Source organism: Mobula birostris, chromosome 3 (assembly GCF_030028105.1).
Source record: "Mobula birostris isolate sMobBir1 chromosome 3, sMobBir1.hap1, whole genome shotgun sequence".
In the NCBI taxonomy this organism is placed as follows: Eukaryota; Metazoa; Chordata; class Chondrichthyes; order Myliobatiformes; family Myliobatidae; genus Mobula; species Mobula birostris.
In genome coordinates, this window is record NC_092372.1 from 229613974 (window position 1) to 229638681 (window position 24708).

At 49.5% G+C, this 24708-nt stretch overlaps 1 protein-coding gene across 3 annotated transcripts in view; it reads right to left on the minus strand.

Annotated features, from left to right (window-relative positions):
* Positions 1-612: 612 nt before the first annotated feature.
* The window catches only part of LOC140195637 (alanine aminotransferase 2-like), a 56554-nt gene continuing 32458 nt past the window's right edge, over positions 613-24708 (minus strand). For 2 of the 3 annotated variants that reach the window (XM_072254318.1, XM_072254316.1), the window contains exons 6-12: positions 14517-14760; positions 13970-14049; positions 9902-10038; positions 9167-9341; positions 7020-7175; positions 3620-3732; positions 613-1925 (exon numbers count right to left, since the gene is read on the minus strand). In XM_072254318.1, coding sequence (XP_072110419.1) covers positions 1835-1925; positions 3620-3732; positions 7020-7175; positions 9167-9341; positions 9902-10038; positions 13970-14049; positions 14517-14760 — 996 coding nt within the window. In that variant the 3' untranslated portion in view covers positions 613-1834. Of the gene's footprint in view, positions 1926-3619; positions 3733-7019; positions 7176-9166; positions 9342-9901; positions 10039-13907; positions 14050-14516; positions 14761-24708 lie in introns of all 3 variants that reach the window. The other variant, XM_072254317.1, reaches the window with a different exon arrangement.

A 24708-nucleotide genomic window follows, 5' to 3' on the forward strand; every position in this document is an offset into this window, starting at 1 on the left:
CAGTAAAAGCCATTAACTGATTGTACATTTCAGACAGGGGAAGTCAGGAGAACACACAGCAGTCTGCACCGAGGGGTCAGCAGTGGAAAGGGTGAGCAGTTTCAAGTTCCTGGGTGTCAACATCTCTGAAGACCCATCCTGGGAGGAACCCAGCAGGCCAAGCAGCATCTATGTACAGTTGACATTTTGGGCCAAGACCCTTCATCAGGACTGGAGAGGGTTGTAATCTTAGGCAGCACCATCATGGGCACCTTGAACAGGTGATGCTTCAAAAAAGTGGCATCCATTATGAAATGACCTCACCACCCAGGACATGCCCTCTTCTCATTGTTACCATCAAAGTGGAGGTTCAGGACCTGAAGACACACACTCAATGTTTCAGAAACAGCTTCTCCCCCTTCACCAAGAGACTTCCAAATAGACAATGAACCCATGAACACATGCTGTCCTCAAACTATCTATCCGTTTGTTTCACTAACAAGAGAACATCTGCAGGTGCTGGAAATCTGAGCAACACACACAAAATGCCGCCTGTTCCTAACTCAGTAGGACAGGCAGCATCTATGGAAAAGAGTACAGTCAACATTTGGTGTCGAGATCTTCAGCAGGACCTGTTTGCTCCTTATTTATTTATACCTTTCGTATTGCAACATGGTGCTTTTGACGTATTGCACTGTACTGCAGTTGCATTACAACAACTTTCACAACTTGTGTCCACGATAATAAACCTGATTTTCTGATTTTGAGTTAGGATGCAATGGTGAAGCTTTATAAGATGATGGTGAGGTCGAATTTGAAGTATTGTGCGTAGTCTGGTCACCTACCGGCAGGAGAGATATTAATAAACTTGAAAGAGTGCAGAGAAAGTTTACATGGATGTTTCCGGTAGTTGAGGACTTGAGTTAAAGGTTGAATGGGCTAGAACTTTATTCCCTGGAGTGAAGGAAAGTGAGGGAAGATTCGATAGAGGTAATCAAAATTATGAAGGGTATAGATGGGGTAAATGCAAGCAGGCTTTTTCCACGAGTTAGATGACACTAGAAATAGTTAAGGGACAAAGGTGAAATGTTTAAAGGGAACCTGATGGAGGTCTTCTTCACTTAGAGGGTGGTGAGAGTGTGGAACGAGCTGCTAGTGGTGGATATGGGTTTGATTTCAACCCTGAGAAGTTTGGATAGGTACATTCATGAATGAGAGGGGTATGGAGGGCCATGGTCTGGGTGCAGGCAAGTGGGGACTTGGCAGACTGGGCCAGTATGGACTAGATGGACTGAGGGGACTGTTTCTGCATCGTAAGAGTAGATTTTTACTTTCCATGTGAAAACTAGTTTCAAACAAATTCAACAGGCCTCCTTGGACACGATGGATAATTTATTAACATTTCCATGGTTGCAGAGTTTCGGAAGGTGGGGTGCACTGGGTGGATCGGTACTGTGGCTGGTTCCTGGAGTCCAGAATGAGGGAACTTTAAGGTGTACTTGGACCAGAGAGAACCAGACGCTGTAAACTCTGTCTGTGGCCCCTCTAACAGCATCTACCCCCTCAGGGAGGGCAACAGGAGTAGCCACTGCACCGATACACAGCTTTGAGGTTGTTTGGAGAACTTCTACCCCAATTGTGCATAAAATCTACTCCATCCCCTCAGCGCAATTCAATCCGCCCTCACTAAAAAGCAGCCCCTGCCCCCCGCCATCTCAGCCACACTGTAAGGTCCGATCCGATCTCCCTGGTGATCTCCACTTCCATCCAGTCCATGAGGGTGTGCTGTTGGTCTGTTATACTCAGTGTCGATGTTGGGTCCGGAGGATCGCGGCCAGTGAGGGAGCGGCCGTGTCTACGCATATTGTTGGCAGAACTTCTGGTAGAAGCACTTGAGTTTGCCGAGGAGGGCCTTCAGTTTGTCCGTCTGGGGCAGGATGGTCATCCTGTGGGTACGGGAGGTGAAGCGAAGGAGGTCAGAAGGCATTGGTCCTATGTACCATTCCATCCAAGCCCCTCACCCCTCTTCCCAAACTCCCCCGGTCAGCCCTGTCCCTAATCTCAGGGACGACCCCACCCCACCCCACCCGCCACCCAGTTTTGAATGTTGCTCCCCAAACTTCAACCCTCACCAAAACTGTGGCACAGCAGTATTAAGGGAGCATCACACTGTGGGAGGGGTGGTGCTCAGGGAGGGCCACGCTGTGGTGTGTGAGTTCTGTTTATTTATTTCAGCAATAAACCCTGAAGGACGGTGACGAGGACGGGAAGGTGTAGGAGTGAGGTGTCTCATCTTTGGCAGAGCACTGCTGCAGTTTTCCTCTTGCACGAAGGCTGCTGCATTGGGTTTTGTTGAGTCTGTGCTCAGGCAACAGTGGCTGGCGGTTTGCCAAGGTTCGCGTCTGCAACTTTTACTGGGAGCTGGGAGGAATTTCTCCAGCTGTAACATCGCTAAACCCTCTCCCACCCGGAGTACTTGGCCCGGGATAACTGGTGAAGAATTTTGCAGTGAATGCTTGGACTGTCGCTCGGATGGAGGAACAGGGGAGTGGCTCGCGTGCACAGCGGGTGAAGTTTCATTGACCAGACTGCCCTGCCTGTCTGGAGGAGATCCCTACCCTTTCTCTCTTCTCGGAACTGTTCTTCAAATGACTGTTAATTCAGTCACTATTTTGGTCCAGCAGGGTGGGGGGGCTGATGCCAGGGCAACTGTATTCTGTCCACGTACACCTGCTCCTCTGCCTTCTTCAGAAGCGGTTGTCAGATTCGGTTCTGCATGAGCTGGTCGTCCTCTTGGCTGATGCCAACGATCACTAACCCTGTTGACCTACAGACGACTGAAGCTGTTGATGGGTCCTCTCAGCCGCATCCTCTGCCAGGGGCAAACGGAGAAAGTGCTCTCGTCTTTTATCGGATCAGTGAGAGATGGACTCCCTGCCGGAGGAGCCAAGACCATTTGCATGGAGCAGCACACACCTCCTCTATCTGGGGGTCCACATAAACTCCAATGTGCAGACCTAGCTGGCAAACTGGTGGGACTCGGAGACGAAAGCCTGTGTCAGGGCTACTCTGTGCAATCTCGTAATGGGGCAGGACGTTAGTCATGAACCAGCTGGCAGCCTCGATGCTTTGGTATCGGCTGGTCACGTCAGTCCCGTCCACTGTTTGAATACCTGAAGGGGCTGCCCTGCGTGTTCTGGCAAATGTCAGCCCCCGGCTCCTGGTTTACAGGCACCGAGTAAGGTGGGTACTGCTCAAAGGATGTCCTGGTAGGCTTGGTCTTGGGCCTGGCCAGACCGGCCATTCGCAGATCCAGGCGGGGGGCTGTTGAGAGCACTGCGTCAGCTGATTATCAGCCCCTTCAACAAGGGGTACATTCATGCCAAGGTGACCTAGAGAGGGAACATGTGACCATTATGGGTACAGTGGGGGATTTCCGGGGATGGAAATCAGGGAATAGACTGCATTTTATAGATGACAATAACTGTATTTCAATTTGAATTCACTACTGCATTGTAACCCCAACATTTGTATGGTTCTTGGATTTAAATAGAGTTTTGGTATTTCTTGTGTTATTTTAAGAAAAATGAGGTACTGAGGGAGCGCCTCACTGATGTCATCCTTTCTCTGCCCCTCCTACCTGAAGTGGTATGTCCCCTCCGCCTGTCCAAAACCACTGCCGGGGACAATGCAGATCCCCGTCTCCTCCAGCAACTGCATACAGAAGAACATGTCGGGCGGGTGTCCAGCGGCCTGTGGAGAGGGGCAGTGGTCAGTCAGCTCCGGGAACACCGTCTGTGAGGGAGGTGCAGACACACGCCCAGCTCAGGTACCGAGTCACCTGAGACACTGGGAAGAGAGGAATACAGACTGAGTGATGGGGAAAGGGGGAGAGGGGGGAATACAGATTGAGTGATGGGGAAAGGGGAGAGGGGGATACAGACTGAGTGATGGGGAACAGGGGAGAGGGGCATACAGACTGAGTGATGGGGAAAGGGGGAGGGGGGATACAGACTGAGTGATGGGGAAAGGGGAGAGGGGGATACAGACTGAGTGATGGGGAACAGGGGAGAGGGGCATACAGACTGAGTGATGGTGAAAGGGGGAGAGGGGATATAGACTGAGTGATGGGGAAAGGGGAGAAGGGATACAGACTGAGTGATGGGGAAAGGGGAGAAAGGGGATACAGACTGAGTGATGGGGAAAGGGGGAGAGGGGGGATACAGGCTGAGTGATGGGGAAAGGGGGAGGGGGGATACAGACTGAGTGATGGGGAAAGGGGAAGGGGGATACAGACTGAGTGATGGGGAAAGGGGGAGAGGGGGATACAGACTGAGTGATGGTGAAAGGGGGAGAGGGGATATAGACTGAGTGATGGGGAAAGGGGGAGAGGGGGATACAGACTGAGTGATGGGGAAAGGGGAGGAGGGGATACAGACTGAGTGATGGGGAAAGGGGGAGGGGGATACAGACTGAGTGATGGGGAAAGTGGGAGGGGGATACAGACTGAGTGATGGGGAAAGTGGGAGTGTGGGGATACAGACTGAGTGATGGGGAAATGGGAGAGGGGGGATACAGACTGAGTGATAAGGAAAGGGGGAGAGAGGGGGATACAGGCTGAGTGATGGGAAAAGTGGGAGAGTGGGGATACAGATTGAGTGACGGGGAAAGGGGAGGGGGGATACAGACTGAGTGATGGGGAAGGGGAGAGAGGGGGATACAGACTGAGTGATGGGGAAAGCGGGAGCGGGGATACGGACTGAGTGATGGGGAAAGGGGGAGAGGGGGATACTGACTGAGTGATGGGGAAAGGGGGAGGGGATACAGACTGAGTGATGGGGAAAGGGGGAGAGGGGATACAGACTGAGTGATGGGGAAAGGGGGAGGTTGGATACAGACAGTAATTGGGAAAGTGGGAGAGGGGGATACAGACTGAGTGATGGGGAAAGTGGGAGTGTGGGGATACAGACTGAGTGATGGGGAAAGGGGGAGGGGGGATACAGACTGAGTGATGGGGAAAGGGGGAGAGGGGATACAGACTGAGTGATGGGGAAAGGGGGAGAGGGGGGATACAGACTGAGTGATGGGGAAAGGGGGAGAGGGGATACAGCCTGAGTGATGGGGAAAGGGGGAGGGGGGATACAGACTGAGTGATTGGGAATGGGGGAGAGCGGATACAGATTGAGTGATGGGGAAATGGGGAGAGTGGGATACAGACTGAGTGGTGGGGAAAGGGGGAGAGGGGGATACAGACTGAGTGATGGGGAAGGGGTAGAGGGGATACAGACTGAGTGATGGCGAAACGGGGAGGGGGGGATACAGACTGTGTGAGGGGGAAAGGGGGAGGGGGGATACAGACTGTGTGATGGGGAAAGGGGAGGGGGGATACAGACTGAGTGATGGGGTAAGGGGGAGAGGGGGGATACAGACTGAGTGATGGGGAAAGGGGGAGAGGGGGATACTGAGTGATGGGGAATGGGGGATTGGGGGGATACAGACTGAGTGATGGGGAAAGCGGGAGAGGGGGGATACAGACTGAGTGATGGCGAAACAGGGAGAGGGGGGATAGAGACTGAGTGATGGGGAATGGGGGAGAGGGGGATACAGACTGAGTGAGGGGGAAAGAGGGAGGGGGATACAGACTGACTGATGGGGAAAGGGGGAGAGGGGGATACAGACTGACTGATGGTGAAAGGGGGAGAGGGGGATACAGACTGAGTGATGGGGAATGGGGGAGAGGGAGATACAGACTGAGTGATGAGGAAAGGGGAAGAGGGGGATACAGACTGAGTGAGGGGGAAAGGGGGAGTGGGGATCCAGATTGAGTGAGGGGGAAAGGGGGAGAGGGGGATACAGACTTTGTGATGGGGAAAGGGGGAGTGGAGGGATACAGACTAAGTGCTGCTGAAGCAGGGTGTGAGTTTGTGTTCAGCTGTTACCGGAACACCCTGTCTCCATGCCACGATACAGGATGTTGAAGTGTTCCTGTCCCGAGAGACGGGAGTCGGCAGGCGCTGGAAACAGTGGAGGTCCTCAGCGCCTTTGGGAGAAAAATTTGCTCGGGGTTTCAGAGCATGCTGTAACTGTGTGGTAGTCGGGACATCACGCAGTACACCCTGTTTTATAACGTTCACCCCTCTCTTACAGCCTGTGCCCTGATTAATGAAGGCAAGGGTCCCATTTGCCCTTTTCACTTTCGTTTCTCTCTCTGTCGCCTCTTCTAGGGAACTTGTAATTTCTCCTTATGACTGTCCGTCACTCCAGTTTCTCCCACTTTCCGAACAGGTAAGGGTTAAGCTTGGTAACTTGTGGGCATGCTGTGTTGGCATCAGAAACATGGCATCACTTGGCCATCCCCAGCACACCCTTGGATTGTGTTGGACATCGGCACAAACAACACATAGAGTTCGATATACACTAGTGGCCACTTTATTAGCTGCCTTCTGTACCTAATAAAGTGGCCACTGATGGTTTGTTCTTGTATTTTTGCTGCTGTACCCCATCCACTTCAGCATTCAACGTGTTCTGTGTTCAGAGATGCTCACTGTTGTAACATGTGGTTACCTGAGGTCCTGTCAGCTTGAACCAGTGTGGCCATTCTCCTCTGACCTCTTTCATTAACAAGACATTTTCACCCACAAAACAGACACTATTGGATGTTTTTTGTTTTTCACACCATTCTCTGTAAACTCTACAGACTGTTGTGTTGAAAATCCCAGGAGATCAGCAGTTTCAGAGATACTCAAGCCACCCCATCTGGCACCAACAATCATTCCACAGTCAAAGTCACTTAGATCACATTTCTTCCCCATTTTAACGTTTGATCTGAGCAACAGCTGAACCTCTTGACCATGTCTGCATGCTCTTATGCATTGAGTTTCTGCCACACGATTGGCTGATGAGATATTTGCATTAGCGAGCAGGTGTACAGGTGTGGAGGTGTACAGGTGTACCCAATACAGTGGCCACCGAGTGTATATGTGACCAATAAAGTGAGTTTTATCTTTATCACCGATTCCTGCAGAGGGCTGGGTCATTACCTTTGCTGCCTCCATGGCCTTGGGTGGGATGTCGATACGGGGAAACGAGTACATGGCTCCTTGCACGGGGTTACAGCGGATTCCGGGGACCCCATTGAGTATCTCTTCTGTTAGATGGGCCCTCTCTGCCAAGGAATTCAGCACAGTGGTCTTCTCCTGAGCACAGGGAACACAGGCAGGTCAGAGGCTGAGATCCACAGGTCAGAAAAGACAGCTTACACCTCTAGCCCTGTTATCAGACCCTTCACGGAGCTGTACGGGTTAGGAACAGGACTTCAGCCCCACCAGTCCGTGCTGGGCCTCACTCGCCCGAGGCCAGTACAACTCATTGCACAATCCTGCAGCTACCACACAGCTCAAGACAAAATCAAGGCCCTTTGAGAACTCATGGCAGATTGAGCAGTGCCCAGGGAAAGCTGGGTCAAGAAGGGTGTCCCGGCTGGAGAGTTGAATCAACAGAAGTTGGAATCACAACGTCAAAGATTATTGGGAGAAGGCCGGGCTGAGAAGGGGTAATAAAGATTATCCGTAATTGGAAGTAGGTACAGAGGAGATGTTAGGGGTAGGTATTTTATGCAGTGAGTGGTGAGTGGAAGCGGCGGTGGTGGAGGTGGATATGATAGGGTCTTTTAAGAGACTCCTGGCTAGCTACATGGAGCTTAGGAAAATACAGGGCCATGGGTAAAGCCAAGGTAGCTCTAAGGTAGGGACATGCTCGGCACAGCTTTGTGGGCTGAAGAGCCTATATTGCGCTGTAGGTTTGCTATGTGTCTCTGTTTCTATTGAATGGCAGAGCAGACTCGATGGGCCAAATGGCCTAATTCTGCTCCTATGTATTACGGTCTTATACAGAATTGACTGGCAGTTATATATAATTGACCATTTGGTGAACTGTGTATGTTTGATTTCCTTACTTGCAAGATCAGTCACCATTCACAACACAGGTCTTGAAAGTCAATAGAAATGATGATACTATTTGTAAAGGAATTGAACCTTAGATGTTTCTATGCCTGTGATTGCTTATCTCTGGTGTGGTCTTCAAAGACCTTTCTTGCCTGCCTTCTATCTGCAGTTGATCCTTGCCTGGATATTATACTAACCCTTTCCTGACTGCAACTTCCACAGAACTTCAGGCTTCTGTACCTCCTGCTCGATGGGAGCTGTGAGAAGATGGCATGGCCTGGATGGTGGGATCTTTCATGATAGAAGCTGCCTTCTTGAGGCAGCACCTCCTGTAGATCTCTCCCCAGAAATTCACCCAGGAACACTGGGTGAATCTCCCCCGCACTCTCCAGCCCAGCCCAGTGTGTGGTCACACCGCCTAAGGATGGCGGGGGCGGGACAGGAGAAGAATCTCCTGGTGGGTTTGCTCTTGGGCCTGGCCGAGATGGCCATTCACGGGTCTGGGCCTTGGAGAGGGAGCACACGGTTGCAATGGGCACATTGGGGGATTTCCGTCAGCGGTGGTCCCACGGTATAGACTCTTCTGTAGACGGTAGTAACCGCATTGTAATTTGAGTGTAGCTACTGTCTTGTAAATATTGATCATCCTGTGTCTATGTGTTGCAAATAAACTTTTACAGTTTGGTCCAAAAAAATGTGGACAATGGGATTGGGTTAAATGAGCAAAATGGGTCAGTATGGACAGGTTGGGCCAAAGGGCCTCTTTCTGTGTTTTATGGCACTGCCCCATCAAAGTTCCTGGGCATCTCTCCGCCTCTCACAAACCTCCCCCTCTTCCTCTCCCCTCACCCTCTCCTCGACCCTCCTGAGCCATTACTCCTCCCCTCTTTTCTCCATGTATCTCTGTCCTACCTCACCCTCCACTCCCCACTCCCTTAACCTTCCTCCATTCACCTCTGTCCTACCCTCTCCTACACATCCACCCTCTCCTAACCATTACCCCCTTCCTCCGCTCACCTCTGCCGTTTGCCTTCCATCTCTTACACCTGCCTTCTCCTCCACCATTCCCCTCCCCACTCATTCCCCTTCCCTCTCTCCACTCCCCTCTTCAGCCCCTCTAGCTTCTGCCCTCTTTACTCCTTCCTCTAATCACAGCCCCATTGTCTCCACCCTCCAAGCCCCTTCCCTCCCCTCCTTGTCCCTCCACTCTCACTCTACACCTCACCCATGCGTGTGTGTCTCACCTTCAGGAAGGTTTGGTGCGAGGGCTCCCCAGGCTGGGGAGGATCGGTGATCACTCCCATGACGGCCTGCCCACTCACGGGGGGACACAGTCTCAACGACACCAGTTTCACCAACTCCGCCTTCACGCCAGGGTCCAGGTTCACGTACTCCACGTAACCGCCACGGTAACCACACCTGCAGGGGGCCAAGAACCACTGTCACCCCATCCCGAACCTGGGTCCCCCTCAGCTCCCATCCCAAAACAAGGTCCCAGCATTGAGGCACAGAGGAAAGACCCTCCCCCATCCCAAACCCTGGGGGTCCCAGAGGGTCTCCACCCAGGCAGACCTTTCCTGTTCGATCCCGTACCCTGGGGTCCCAGAGGTTGAGAGGAGAGACCCTTCCCGATGCCAGAACAGGACTTCTTCCATCCAAAACCTAGAGAGCCTCATCACAACAAAACCATCCCCAGCTTATCCCAGACCTGCTGGGTCAGGATGGGAGGGGGCGATGGGAGATATGCCCCTCGTGGGGTGACCCAAGAGGATAGGTCCACAGGGAAGATCACTGCAGGGGTTCCAGTTGGCTCCTCACCCATAGGGGCTGTCAGCGACACGTGGCCGACCCTGGAGGGTGCAGGCCGTCCTTCTGCTGGCTGTTATCGCCTGTGTGGGGGAGGAGGGGTGGGGTGGGAGCACGGGGGGAATATCCTGTGGAGAAATGGCTCATCCCACCGACCAATCCAGAATACTCACTCCCCCATGTAACCCTTGGAGACAGAGTGGAAGGAAGCCAACTCTACCACGTCAGAGAACTGGGGTCCCATCTCGAAGAGCACCTTTTTAAATGAGTGGAAGTGGCAGCCAGCAGCATAGACATTGTCCTGATACACCTGAGCAAAGGGGTAGGTGGAGAGAGTACCGTCAGCACACATTCCCACCCCTGTCCCTGTCCTGTCCACATTCCTCTTTCCCCTTTCCCACTGGGGTAACGGCGCTGCTGGGCGAGATGGCCTGACCTTCCCTTGCACCTCTCACTACTCCCAGCCATCCTGCCACAGCATAACACCATAAGACTCAGGAGCAGAATTAGGCCATTCAGCCCATCAAGTCTGCTCTGTCATTCCAGCATGGTTGGTTTATTATCCCTCTCAACCCCATTCTCCTGCCTTCTCCCTGTAACCTTTGACACCCTGAATTATCAAGAACCCATCAATCTCCATAACTCACACAAAGTACTGGAGGATCGTAGCAGCATCTATGAAGAGGAATAAACAGTTGCTGTTTTGGACCAAGTCCCTTCATCAGGACAGAAAAGACCATGAAACTGTAAGACAGAGGCCATTCAGCCCACCGAGTCTGCTCCACCATTCAATCATGGCTGATCCAGGTTTCCCCTCCTCAGCCCCACTCCCTGGCCTCCCCCCGTAACCTTTGATGCCGTGTCCAATTAACCTCTGCCATAGATACACACAGCGACCGGGCCTCCACAGCTGCCTGCAGTACTAAACTCCACACATTCACCACCTTCTGGCTAGAGAAATTTCTCTGTATCTGGGTTTTAAATGGACACCCCTCTATCCTGAGGCAGTGCCCTCTTGTCCTAGACTCCCCCACCATGGGAAATATCCTTTCTACACCTACTCTGTCTAGGCCTTTCAACCTTTGAAAAAAGAAGGGGGAAGATGTGAGAATAAGAAAGTAGGGGGGGAGGGGAAGGAGGATAGCTAAAAGGTGATGGACTTTTCAACCTCCGCTTCAAATATACTCCATGATGTGATCTCCTACAGCCATCCATGGTAATCAATTCCACAGCCTCACCACCCTCTGTCTAAAGACATTCCTCCCATCTCTGTTCTGAATGGATGTCCCTCTGTTCTGAGGCTGTATCCTCTGGTCCTAGACTACCCTACGATAGGAAGCATCCTCTCCACGTCCACTCTATCTAAGAATTTCAATATTCAATAGGTTTTAATGAGATTCCCCCTCATTCTTCTAAAATCCAGTGAGCACAGGCCCAGAGCCATGACATGCTCCTGCAATTTATCCAGCTCACCCATCTATAACTCTATCAGGTGGATAGCCATTCAGCAGTACAGTGTCTGGATTTTCTGTGTGGACTCACGCTTTGCCTTCCCGATAGCATGGGAGAGTATGGCGTTTGCTCACCTCAGAGACATCCTGTCCCCCAGGTCTGAGGGCAGTGTCCTGATCCCTAAGCCATGCATGAACCCCTGCAGTCAGGCATAGACTTCTCTCTTTCTTTCTAGTTCTGATGAAGGGTCTGGGCCAGAAACGTCGACTATTTACTCTTTTCCATAGATGCTGCCTGGCCTGGTGAATTCCTTCAGCCTTTTGTGAGTGTAGCTCTGGCAGTGTAGTGTTTAATCACGGTAACATCATCAATACATTTGCTGATGTCGCCATTCACTGATCCTGCATATTCATCAATGCTGACATTGATGATCGTAGATGGTCACCTCCCTGAATATCCTCCAGTCTGTGCTTTCGAGGCAGTCCTGCAGCACTGAGGTGGCATCTTCTGGCCAGCTCCTGATCTCCTTGTCAACTGGTTTGACTTGTTTAACCAGTGCTCTGTAGCAGGGATTAGCAAAGCGGATATGTGGTCTGCGTTTCTCAAGGAGAGGGCGGGGATAGCCTTGTAGGCTGCACGAACGTTGGTATAAAGCAGGTCTAATATATCCTCTCTGCTGGTTGCTAAATTGACATACTGGTAGGACATTGTCAGAACTGTTTCCGAGCTGGCCTGATTGAAATCACTTGTATTGCTCCCACAACCCCACCTTCTTATTCTGGCTTCTGTCTCCTTTCTTTGTAGTTCTGATGAGGAGACAGCAATGTTGACTGTTCATTCCTCTATGTAGATGCGGCCTGACATGCTGAATTCCTCCAGCATATTCTGTGTGTTGCTTAATCATGGATTTTTATTTCAAACTCATACTCCCACCTTTTCAAAACTCTCCCATCTTCTCATCAAAACTCTCCCACCTTCCCAAAACTCTCCCATCTTCTCATCAAAACTCTCCCACCTTCCCAAAACTCTCCCATCTTCTCATCATACTCTCCCGCCTTCCCATAACTCTCCCACCATCTCATCATAATCTCCTAATTTCCCATAACTCTCCTAACATCTCATCATACTCCTCCGCCTTCCCATAACTCTCCTAACATCTCATCATAATCTCCTAATTTCCCATAACTCTCCTAACATCTCATCATAATCTTCTAACTTCCCTACACTCTCCCACCTTCCCATAGCTCTCCCACCATCTCATCATCGCTTCATCTTTCACAACGTATTTATTTATTTATTTATTGTAGTTGTCATTTCTTACAGTATGTCTTGTACTGTACTCTGGCATGAAAAACAAATTTCATGACATATGCCATTTATAATAAACCTGATTCTGATTCAAGAAGCTACGAATCTGCCTGGAAACCAGCAAATGTACCACCAGGCTGAAGGACAGTTTCCATCCTGCTGTTATAAGACCATTGATTGGTTCTCTGGTACAATAAGAGGACTCGTGACCTGTTATATATAACTTGACACGGCCTTGCTTCCTACTATCTATCTGCTTGACAGTCTCAGCAACTGCAAGACTTTATTCTGCCTGTATTATCAAGCACCTCTGCTCCATCTGTCAAAAGTGGAATTTCCCAGTGGCCATCCACTTTAACTCCAATCCCCATTCCCATTCCGACATGTCGGTCGATGGCCTCCTCTTCTGCCATGATGAGGCCATCCTCAGGTGGAGGAGCAACATCTCATATTCCATCTGGATAGCCTCCAACCTGAAGGTATGAAGATCGATTTCTCCTTCCAGTAATTCTTCTTCCTCCCCATTCCTTCTTCTTCTTTTCCCAACACTGGCCTCTGATGCCTTCTCCTCATCTGCCTATCACCTCCCCCTGGTGCCCCTCCTTCTTTACGTTCTCCTCTGGTCCACTTTCCTCTCCAATCAGATCACTTACTATCTGTTCATTTATCTTTGTAACCCACCTGGCTTCCCTTGTCACCTTTTAGCTTGTCCTTCTTACCCTATCCCTACTCCACCTTCTTATTCTGGCATCTTCCCCCTCCCCTCTCAGCCCTGATGAAGGTGCTCGGTCTGAAACCTTGACTGTACCCTTTTCCATAGATGCTGCCTGACCTGCTGAGTACCCGCTTTTTGTGTGTGTTCCTCTGGTTTTCCAGGATCTGCACGACCTCTTATGTGTTTGACTTCCTTCTGCGTTCTGTTATTGTTTCATCTTCTATGACATCAATGCACTTTTCAATTGGAATGATTGAATGACTGGGACCTCTGTCCCCACCCCACCAACACTAGCCTGTCCCTCTCCCTGCCCTTCCCCAAGCATGCCCCATCATTCCGACACCTCTGTCCCCACACCAACACCAGCCCGTCCCTCCCTCCCCTTCCCCAAGCATGCCCCATCATTCCGACACCTCTGACCCCACACCAACACCAGCCCGTCCCTCCCTCCCCTTCCCCAAGCATGCCCCATCATTCCGACACCTCTGTTCCCCACACCAACACCAGCCCGTCCCTCCCTCCCCTTCCCCAAGCATGCCCCATCATTCCGACACCTTTGGCCCCACACCACCATTAAGAGCCCGTCCCTCTCCCCCCTTCCCCAAACATGCCCCATCATTCCGACACCTCTGTCCCCACACCAACACCAGCCCAACCCTCTCCCTTCCCTCCCCTTCCCCAAGCATGCCCCATCATTCTGATACCTCTGGCCCAATGCCCAGATCAGTCCCAACATTGCTGTCACCAGCCCATCCCCACACCCAACCTCGTCTGCCATTAGGAACAGCTTCTCCTCAGCGGCGAATCGGATCACTTCTTCTATCACCTGCCGACTCTGTACCTGGCCTATCAGGAGAGAGGACACGGATGGTGAGTCACCCAAGCCGAGGCCCACAGTTCCACTATCAGCCCTGAGTCTCGGCATGCACCCATTACTTTTACTATGGAGCCCAAGTTGTATCCGGGCACACCCTGTTGCACATCAACCTCATTTCCCTGGCAACACCCCTCCCATGTAGACATCAGGCCCCAGAAAGCTCACCAGTACTTCCACCCTTACGAGCATTGATAAGGAGAGGGATCTTGGGGTCCAAGTTCATGGCTCCCTGAAAGTGTCTGCACAGGTTGATCGGGTGGTTAAAAAGGTATATGGCATGTTTCCCTTTAATAGTAGAGGCATTGAGTTCAAAAGTTAGAAAGTTATGTTGCATCTTTTTAAAACTCTAATTGGGCCACTTCTGCCCAGCTGTTGCCCTGAGGCTCAGACCTCCGGACCCCCGCCTCCACCCCCACCCCCGCCGGGGTTCTGGTACCTGTGGGGTTGCCAGGGTTGATGGTGCACAGCACCCTGGGCGTGCAGTGCTGCCGGGCTTCGTGCAGTGCCCGGCGCAGCTCCCCGATGTTCAGCGCCCAGCAGTTCTCCTCGTCCAGGTAGTAGTTGACCTGCACGGCGGCCAGGTTGGAGATTGCAGCCGAGTACAGGGGGTACTGGGGAATGGGGATCATCACCCCTGTCCGCTGTCGCCCCTCGCCCCACACCAGCAGCTTCAGGGTGGTCTGTCGAGGCATTGGAGAGGGAGAGATAATAACTGCAGACTACCTCAGCCTTGGTTGTCATGGATACACACATAGACACGCCACACTTACACACAGATGTGTATATACACAAACACACACACACACACACACACACACACACACTCACTCACACACACTCATGGTATGAATACAAACAATATTAACTTCTCGAGTACGGAACGCAGAACACAGAGCAGCAGGCACTGTGTGGTCCCTTCAGTCCACAACGAAAAATGAGAGAAAATCTCACTGAAACCTGTCGAATATTGAAAGGTCGAGGTAGAGTGGATGTGCAGAAGATGTTTCGAATAATGGGAGAGTCTACGACCAGAGAGCACAGCTTCAGAACAGAGGGACTTCCGTTTAGAGCAGAGATGAATAGATTCTTGATCAGTAAGGGTAACAAAGGTTACAGGGTGAAGGAAAGAGAAAAGGGTTGCAAGGGGTAATAAACCAGCCATGATGGAATGGCGGAGCAGACTCGATGGGCTGAATGGTCTAATTCTACTCCTGTGTCTTATGGTCTTACGGATCGCTGTCGCAGGAAAGCAGCATCCATCATCAGGGACCCCTGCCACCCAGGTCATGCTCTCTCCTTGCTTCTGCCATCAGGAAGGAGGTACAAGAGCCTCAGGACTCACACCACCAGGTTCAGAAGCAGTTATTACCCTTCAGCCATCAGGCTGTTGAACCAGAAGAGACAACTTCACTCAACTTCGCTTGCCCTATCACCGAACTGTTCCCACAAACTAAAGGACTCTTCATCTCATGTTCTCGATATTTATTACTTATTTATTTATGATAATTATTTCTTTCTTTCTTGTATTTGCGGAGTTTGTTGTCTTTTGCACACTGGTTGTTTGTCTGCCCTGTAGGGTTTGGCCTTTCATTAATTCGATTGTGTTTCTTTGTATTTACTGTGAAGCCCGCAAGAAAATGAATCTCAGTGTAGGTGACATATGTGCTTTGGCAATAAATTTACTTTGAACTTTGAACTTGAGTGTGAGGGAGGAGCGTGGATGGGAGGCTGGGGAGAATGGGGAGGGGAGGACATGTAGTGAGTGACATTGAAAGGCTGAGTATCAGATCTCTCCTGTGAAGGTACAATTTAGCGTCCAGTGCCAGGATTCGAACAATCATCTCTGTGTATTGATGCCAACTGGCTGTAGCTGCTTGAGAGAACAGCAGCCAGCGAGGGCATTAACCCTTGCAGTTATCAGCGTGAAGGGGTTTGCCTGGGACGGGGGTGGGGGGTCACAGCTGTATTCTGTGTCACATCCCCCCACACTTTGTGGGAGTGGGCATGATCCAGCCTCAGCCCCCGTTGGGCACAAGCAAAACCAAAACCCCACAGTCACAGGCTGGGTCTGGACAGTGGTGCATACAGAAGCACGGATCTCGAGTGTTGGTACTGGGTCAGTGGGGTTTATATCCCTGGGTGTAGGTTTCTAGCTGGGGTCCACTGGGTCTGCCCAGGGTCTGGACAGTGATACATACAGAAGCACGGATTCTGAGTGTGGGTACGGGGCTCAATGGGGTTTATATCCCTGGGTATAGGTTTCTAGCTGGAGTCCACTGGCTGGGATTCAGTGGCATTATATACACAAACACAGAGAAATGGGATAATTACTGACTGGGATCTAATCCAGAGGTTCGGGAGTTTATATATAGAATAACAGATCCCCAGGAGTGGGTTACAGACGGGGATCTAATGCAGGGGTTTGGGGGTTTATATACAGAATAACAGATCCCTGGAAGTGGGTTACAGGCTAGGATCTAATCCTGGGGTTTGGTGGGTTTATATACAGAATAATAGATCCCTGGTTACAGCTTGGGATCTAGTAAGGAGTTAGTGGTGAAGGCGAGAGAGTTTATATACAGAAACACAGAGAAGTTTGATCGTTAAAAACTGGGATCGAATCCCAGGATTTTTGGGTTTATATATGCAATATCAGGAGTGGGTTACAGGCTGGGATCTGATCCAGGGATTTGGAAGGTTTATATATAGAATACCAGATCCCAAGGAGTGGGTTACAGGCTGGGATCAGATCTTAGGATTCGAAGGATTTATGTATAGAGTAACAGATCCCTGGGAGAGGGTTACAGGTTGGGAATTGATCTGGGATTCGTGGGGTTTATATATACAGTAACAGGGCCATGGGAATGGGTTACAGTCTGGGATCTGATCCAGGGATTTGGGTGGGTGGGGTTTATATATACAGTAACAGGGCAATGGGAATGGGTTACAGTCTGGGATCTGATCCAGGGATTCTGGGGTTTTATATATATAGTAACAGATTCCTGGAAGAAAGTTACAGATTGTGGATTCTGCTCTGCCATACCTGGGCCGTTTTGGGCTGAGGGGTTGCCTGCGCTGATAGAGTAGAAAGTGAGCAGTGTCACCTTGCCAGCTGGCAGTGATTGCCTCGCACTGTGCCCCAAGTGGCACCGGCAAACTGCCAGCCTGGTCCAGTCAGAGGATAGGGTGGCGGGCACTGAGACCCAGAGGTCACCCTGTTGAGCCCACACCTGAGTACCTGGAGTATTGTGAACAGTTTTGGGCCCTTTATCTAAAAGAAGATGTGCCGACATTGGAAAGGGTTCAAAGGAGGCTCACAAGGATGGTTCCAGGAATGAGAAGTTTAACGCATGAGGAATGTTTTTGGCTCTAGGCCCATACTCACTGGAGTTTAGAAAAATGAGTGGGGGGGAATCATATTGAAACATATCAAATATTGAAAGGTTTAGATAGAGAAGAAGAGCAGAGGATGTTTCCTATAGTGGGTGACTCTAGGACCAGAGGGCACAGCCTCAGAATAGAGCGATATCCATTTAAATAGAGATGAGGAGGAATTTCTTTAGCCGAAGGGTGGGAATCTGTGGAATTCATTGCTACAGATGGCTGTGGAGCCCAAGTCATGGAGGATATTTAAACTGAAGGTCGACAGGTTCTTGATTAGTTAGGGAGGTAAGGTTACAGGGAGAAAGCAAGAGAATGGGTTGAGTGGGATAATAGATTGGTGGGGCAGTCTCGATGGGGTGAGTGGGCATACGCTGCTCCAATGTCTTAGAATCGGATTCAGAATCAGGTTTATTATCACCGGCATGTGACGTGAAATTTGTTAACTTAGCAGCAGCAGCTCAATGCAATACATAATATAGAAGAAATAATAATAATAAATTAATAAATCAATTTACAGTATATGTATATTGAATAGATTAAAATCGTGCAAAAAAACAGAAATAATGTATATTGAAAAAGTGAGGTAGTGTTCACGGGTTCAATGTCCATTTAGGAATCGGATGTCAGAGGGGAAGAAGCTGTTCCTGAATCACCCAGTGTGTACCTTCAGGCTTCTGTACCTCCTACCTGATGGTAACAGTGAGAAAAGGGCATGCCCTTGGTGCTGGAGGTCCTTAATAATGGACGCTGCCTTTCTGAGACACCGCTCCCTGAAGATGTCCTGTGTATTTTGTAGGCTAGTAACCAAATGGAGCTGACTAGATTTACAGCTTCTTTCGGTCCTGTGTAGTAGCCGTGCAGCCCCCCCCCACCCCCCCATATTAGACAGTGATGCAGCCTGTCAAGAGTGCTCTCATTGGTACATCTATAGAAGCTTTTGAGTGCATTTGTTGACATATCAAATCTCTTCAAACTCCAAATGAAGTATAGACGCTGTCTTGCCTTCGTTATAATTGCATTGATATGTTGGGACCAGGTTAGATCCTCAGAGATCTTGACACCCAGAAACTTGAAGCTGCTCACTCTCTCCTCTTCTGATCCCTCTATGTGTTCCTTTGTCTTACCCTTCCTGATAAGCTCTTTCATCTTACTGACGTTGAGTGCCAGGTTGTTGCTGCAACACTACTCCACAAGCTGGAATATCTGGCACCTGTATGCCCCTCATCTCCATCTGAGATTATACCAATACTGGTTGTATCATCAACAAATTTTTAGATGGTATGCCTGGCCACACTGTCATAGGTATAGTGAGTAGAGCAGTTGGCTAAGCACACTCCCCTGAGGTGCACCAGAGTTGATCATCAGCGAGGAGGAGATGTTATCACCAATCTTCACAGATTGTGTTCTTCCGGTTAGGAAGTCGAGGATCCAATTGCAGAAGGAGGTACAGAGGCCCAGGTTCTGCAACTTCTCAATCAGGATTGTGGGAATGCTGGTATTAAATGCTGAGCTATAGTCGATGAACAGCATCCTGACATAGGTGTTTGTGTTGTCTAGTTGGTCTAAGGTCGTGTGAAGAGCCATTGAGATTGCATCTGTGGTGATAGGCAAATTGCAATGGGTCCAAGTCCTTGCTGAGGCAGGAGTTCAGTCTAGTCATTTCATCCTCTCAAAGCATTTCATCACTGTGGATGTGAGTGCTACCGGGCGGTAGTCATTAAGGCAGCTCACATTATTCTCCTTAGACACTGGTATAATTGTTGCTTTTTGAAGCTAGTGGGAACTTCCGCCCGTAGCAGTGAGAGGTTGAAAATGTCCTTGAGTACTCCTGCCAGGTGGTTGGCACAGGTTTTCAGAGCCTCACCAGATACTCCATCGGGACCTGCCGCCTTGCGAGGATTCACCCTCTTTAAAGACAGTCTAACATCGGCCTCTGAGACAGAGATCACAGGGTCATCAGGTGCAGCAGGGATTTTCACAGCTGTAGTTGTATTCTCCCTTTCAGAGAGGGCATAGAAGGCGTTGCGTTCATCTGGTAGTGAAGCATCGCTGCCATTCATGCTATTGGGTTTCACTTAGTAGGAAGTAATGCCTTGCAAACCCTGCCAGAGTTGTTGTACATCCGATGTTGCCTCCAACCTCATTCGAAATTGTCTCTATGCCTTTGAAATTGCCCTCCACAAATCATACCCGGTTTTCTGGTACGGACTTGCGTCACCAGACCTGAACGCCACAGACCTAGCCTTCAGCAGACGACGTACCTCCTGGTTCATCGATGGCTTTCAGTTTGTGACTGTACAGTAAGTCTTTGCGGGCACACATTCATCCACACAGGTTTTAATGAAGTCGGTAACAACTGCAGCATACTCATCCAGATGTCCTATGTCTAATAGTCGTATGGGGACCCTGCTCCCCACCACACAGGGTTAATGTCGGGTGTGAGGGCATATCATGAGCACAGGCAGTCAGTGTCTTGTGGAAGAGTGTTCGATAATCGAATACTAATTGAGCCTGGTACTCCTGAACTGGCCAGGAAGCCCAGTTGTTGCCATGGTCACCACATGGGGGTGGGGAAGCTCCTGGCCCTCTGTCAAAGTCCCACAGCGCCACTGAACCCAGCACTGCTACGCCTCCTCACCTGGGATCAACCTGTGCTCACGCATGGCATTACCAGGTCGACATGACAGGTTTCACTGGGTGGGGATCCTAGCGCAGAGATCCCTCAGTATGACCCCTCCCACAGTGCAGAGGTCCCTCAGTATGGCCCCTCCCACAGTGCAGAGATCCCTCAGTACGACCCCTCCCACAGTGCAGAGATCCCTCAGTATGACCCCTCCCACAGTGCAGGGATCCCTCACTATGGCCCCTCCCACAGTGCAGAGATCCCTCAGTATGGCCCCTCCCACAGTACAGAGATCCCTCAGTACGACCCCTCCCACAGTGCAGAGATCCCTCAGTACGACCCCTCCCACTGCAGAGATCCCTCAGTATTGCCCCTCCCACAGTGCAGGGATCCCTCAATACCTCCCCTCCCACAGTGCAGGGATCCCTCACTATGGCTCCTCCCACAGTGCAGAGATCTCTCAGTATGGCCCCTCCCACAGTGCAGAGATCCCTCACTATTGCTCCTCCCACAGCACAGAGATCCCTCAGTATCACTCCTCCCATAACACAGAGATCTCTCAGTGTGGCCCCTTCCACAGCGTGACAATTCCTTACTACTGCCTCGAATGCAGTGTAGAGATCCCTTAATATGGCACTGAGCACAGTGTGGAGATCTCTCAGTATTGGATGGACTCAATCTTCTCTCCTGCAGATAGTTCCCAGTCCGTGTGTGTGTGTGGCTGGTGTGTGTGTGTGTGTGTGTGTGTGTGTGTGTGTGTGTGGGGCTGGTGTGTGTGTGTGTGTGTGTGTGTGTGTGTGTGTGGCTGGTGTGTGTGTGTGTGTGTGTGTGTGTGTGTGTGTGTGTGTGTGTGTGTGTGTGTGTGTGTGTGTTACACAGCCAGCAAGGGTATTCCGTGACCATACATACTGGTTTGTTTGGCTGGCTGTGGACAAGCAGATTGGAGGTGGTGCAGAGGGATTTTTGTATCCATCTCTGATATTGGATCTACAGGAGTCAGGGTGAACTGAAGATGTGGAGAAACCTCTGCCCTTACCATAATGGTATTTCACAAAGAAAGACAACCCAACCCACCATATATGGATGGCTCCTGGACAACATTCATGTACCGGCAGTCAACAGAACATGGCACTCAGGGACCCGGTCTATATAGTTTTAAATGTGTTTCTGTGACTCTACATTTTTCTGCTATTTTAATTAACGTGCTTTATGTGCTGTGTGCTGTTGGGACTGTGATTTGCTCCTTGGCTTTGGGGAAATGCTGTTTCATTTGCCTGTATTCATGTATGGTTGAATGGCAATTAGACTTCAACTTGATTAATAGATACAGCAAGAATTTAGTAAACACAGAACATTACAGCGCAGTACAGACACTCAGCACACAATGTTGTGTCAATCTTTTAACCTACTCCAACATTTCTAAAAATTTAGCCCAAATTTCTACAGATGTACCATGGAAAACATTCTAACTGGCTGCATCACTGTCTGGTGACTGCCCAGGATTGAAATAAGCTGCAAAGACTTGTAAACTTAGTCAGTTCCACCTTGGGCACTAGTCTCCGTAGTATCCAGGACATCTTCAAAGAGTGATGTTTCAAAAAGGTGGCATCCATCATTAAGGACCCCCATCTCCCAGGACAGGCCCTCTTCTCATTGCTACCATCAGGGAAAAGGTACAGGAGCCTGAAGACATACACTCAATGTTTCAGGAACAGCTTCCACCCCTCTGCCATCAGATTTCTGAATGGACGTTGAACCCATCATCATTACCTCAATACTTAAAATTTTTTTTGCACTACTTATTTAATTTAACTATTTAATAGATATACACTTACTTAAATTCATGTGTTACTTCTCTATTATTATCTATCACATTGTACACTGCCACAAAGTCAACAAATATCACGACATACTTATAGGCATCCGTTAGTCTTGTGAGACCATGGATTTGCGCCTTGGAAGGTTCCCAGGGCGCAGGCCTGGGCAAGGTTGTATGGAAAACCGGCAGTTGCCCATGCTGCAAGTCTCCCCTCTCCACGCCACTGATGCTGTCCAAGAGCCGATACAGCTTGGCACCGGTGTCGTCGTAGAGCAATGTGTGGTTAAGTGCCTTGCTCAGGGGAACAACGTGTTGCCTCGGCCGAGGCTCGAACAAGCAACCTTCAGATCACTAGTCCAACGCCTTAACCACTTGGCCACGTGCCAACACATCACGGAATATGCTGGTGATACTAAAACTGATTCTGAGATCAATCTAACCCTTCCCTCCCACATACCCCTCCATTTTCCCATCATCTGAGATTGAGCAATTCTCTAAGATCGAGAACGTGAATGAGGGGATATTGGTTGACAGACACTACTGGAGACCTCGGTGAACACAAGAGCTGGGGTTCTGATGTTCTATATTGCAGAGCTCAGAAAGGAGCTGTAGAGATAGACAGTGGGTACCTAGAGTGGAGGACACAACTCAGCACATCACGAGAACCAGCCTCGCCTCCCTGGTCTTCATAAATCAAAGTATTGAGGGATACAATATTGAAATTACTGAGGCTTAATCTGGATTCATTTCTGCCGTTCTGCTCACCTACCTACAGCAAAGATATCAGTAAGGATGAAAGAGTGCCGAGAAAATTTACAAGGATGCTTACAGCAGGTCAGGCAGCCTCTATGGAAAGGGACAAAGAGATATCGTTTCAGGACCAATGAAGGGTCTCAGCCCAAAATGTTGACTGTTTATTGCTTGCCATAGAGTAGAAGCCGCCTGACCTGCTGAGCTCCTCCAGCATTTTCTGTGTATCACTCCAGATTCCCGGCACCTACAGAATCAGAATCAGCTTTAATTTCACTGACTTATGTCATGAAATGTTGTTTTGTGGCAGCAGTACAGTGCAATAGCTGATAAAAAAACTATAAATTACAGTAAGTATATATGGCATATATAAAAATATAATGAAATAAGTAATGCAGAAATCAGGAAAAATTAATTGTGAGGTAGTATTCATGGGCTTGTGTGTGGAGGGGAGGAAGCTGTTCCTGAAACATGGAGTGTGTGTCTTCAGTCTCCTTGGAGGCAGATGTTGGTAAGACCTCAGACGAAGTCAGGAACCAAAAGGCTGAACATGGTGCGACTAATGTCCTGAGCTGAGTATATTTCAATACAAGAAGTATCGTAGGAAAGGCAGATGAGCTCAGGGCATGAATCAACACTGGGAATTATGATATTGTAACCATTACTGAGACTATGTTGCAGGAGGGGCAGGGCTGGCAGCTTGGTGATCTGGGGTTCCGTTGTTTTAGACGTGACAGAGTGGGAGGGATGACCTTACCGGTCAGGAGGAAAGTCACTGCGGTGCTCCATCAGGATGGACTGGAGAATTTTTCTAGTGCTGAGTAAATAGGAAGGTAGGCTGTGTTAATGGGGCTATGTTACAGACCACCCAACTGTCCGGGAGGTTTAGAGGAACAAATCTGTAAAGGGATCACAGATTGCTGCAAGGAACATAAGGTTGTGATAGTACAAACAAGAGAAAATCTGCAGATGCTGGAAATCCAAACAAAACACAGAAAATGCTGGAGGAACTCAGCAGGCCAGACAGCATCTATGGAAATAAGTACAGTCGATGCTTTGGGCCGAGACATCAACTGTACTCTTTTCCGTAGATGTTGCCCACCTGCTGAGCTCCTCCAGCAGGTTGCTATAGTAGGTGATTTTAACTTTCCACATATTGACTGGGGATCCCATACTGTAAAAGGTCTAGATAGGACAGAGTTTGTCAAATGTGTTCAGGAAAGTTTCCTTATTCAGTATGCAGAAGTCCCAACGAGAGAGTGTGAGATATTGGATCTGCTGTCAGGGAGTGTGAGATATTGGATCTGCTGTCAGGGAATGCAGGTGACAGAAGTTTGTGTCAGGGAACACTTTGCATCTAGTAATCATAATACCAGTAGTTTCAAAGTAAATATGCAAAAAAAAGATAGGTCTGATCCACAGGCTGCAATTCTAAATTGGTGTAAGGTCAATTTTGATGGTGTCAGAAATGATCTGGCCAGTGCAGATTGGGATAGGTTGTATTCTGACAAAAGTGTACTTGGTAAGTGGGAGGTCTTCAAAAGAGAAATTTTGAGACTACAAAGTGTGTATGTGCCTGTCAGAATAAAAGGAAGATATCAAGCATAGGGAAACTTGGTTTTCAAGAGATATTGAGGCCCTTGTTAATAGGAAAAAGGAGGTGCATGGTAGGTAGAGGCAGGTAGGAACAAATGAGGTGCTTACAGACTACAAGAAATGCAAGAGAATACTTAAGAAAGGAATCAGGAGGGCTAAAAGAAGGCATGAAGTTGTTCTAGCAGACAAGATGAAGGAGAATCCTAAGGGATTCTACAGAAATATTATAAGTAAAAGGATTGCAAGGGACAAAATTGGTCCTATGGAAGCCAAGAATGGTGATCCATGTATGGAGCCAAAACAGATGGTGGAGATCTTAAATGCATTCTTTATATCTGTATTTACTCAGGAGATGGGCACAGGGTCTAAAGGAATAAGGCAAAGCAGCATCAACTTCATGGACCCTGTACAGATTACAGAGGAGGAGGTGATTGGCTTTGTGCTTGATAGGTCCTG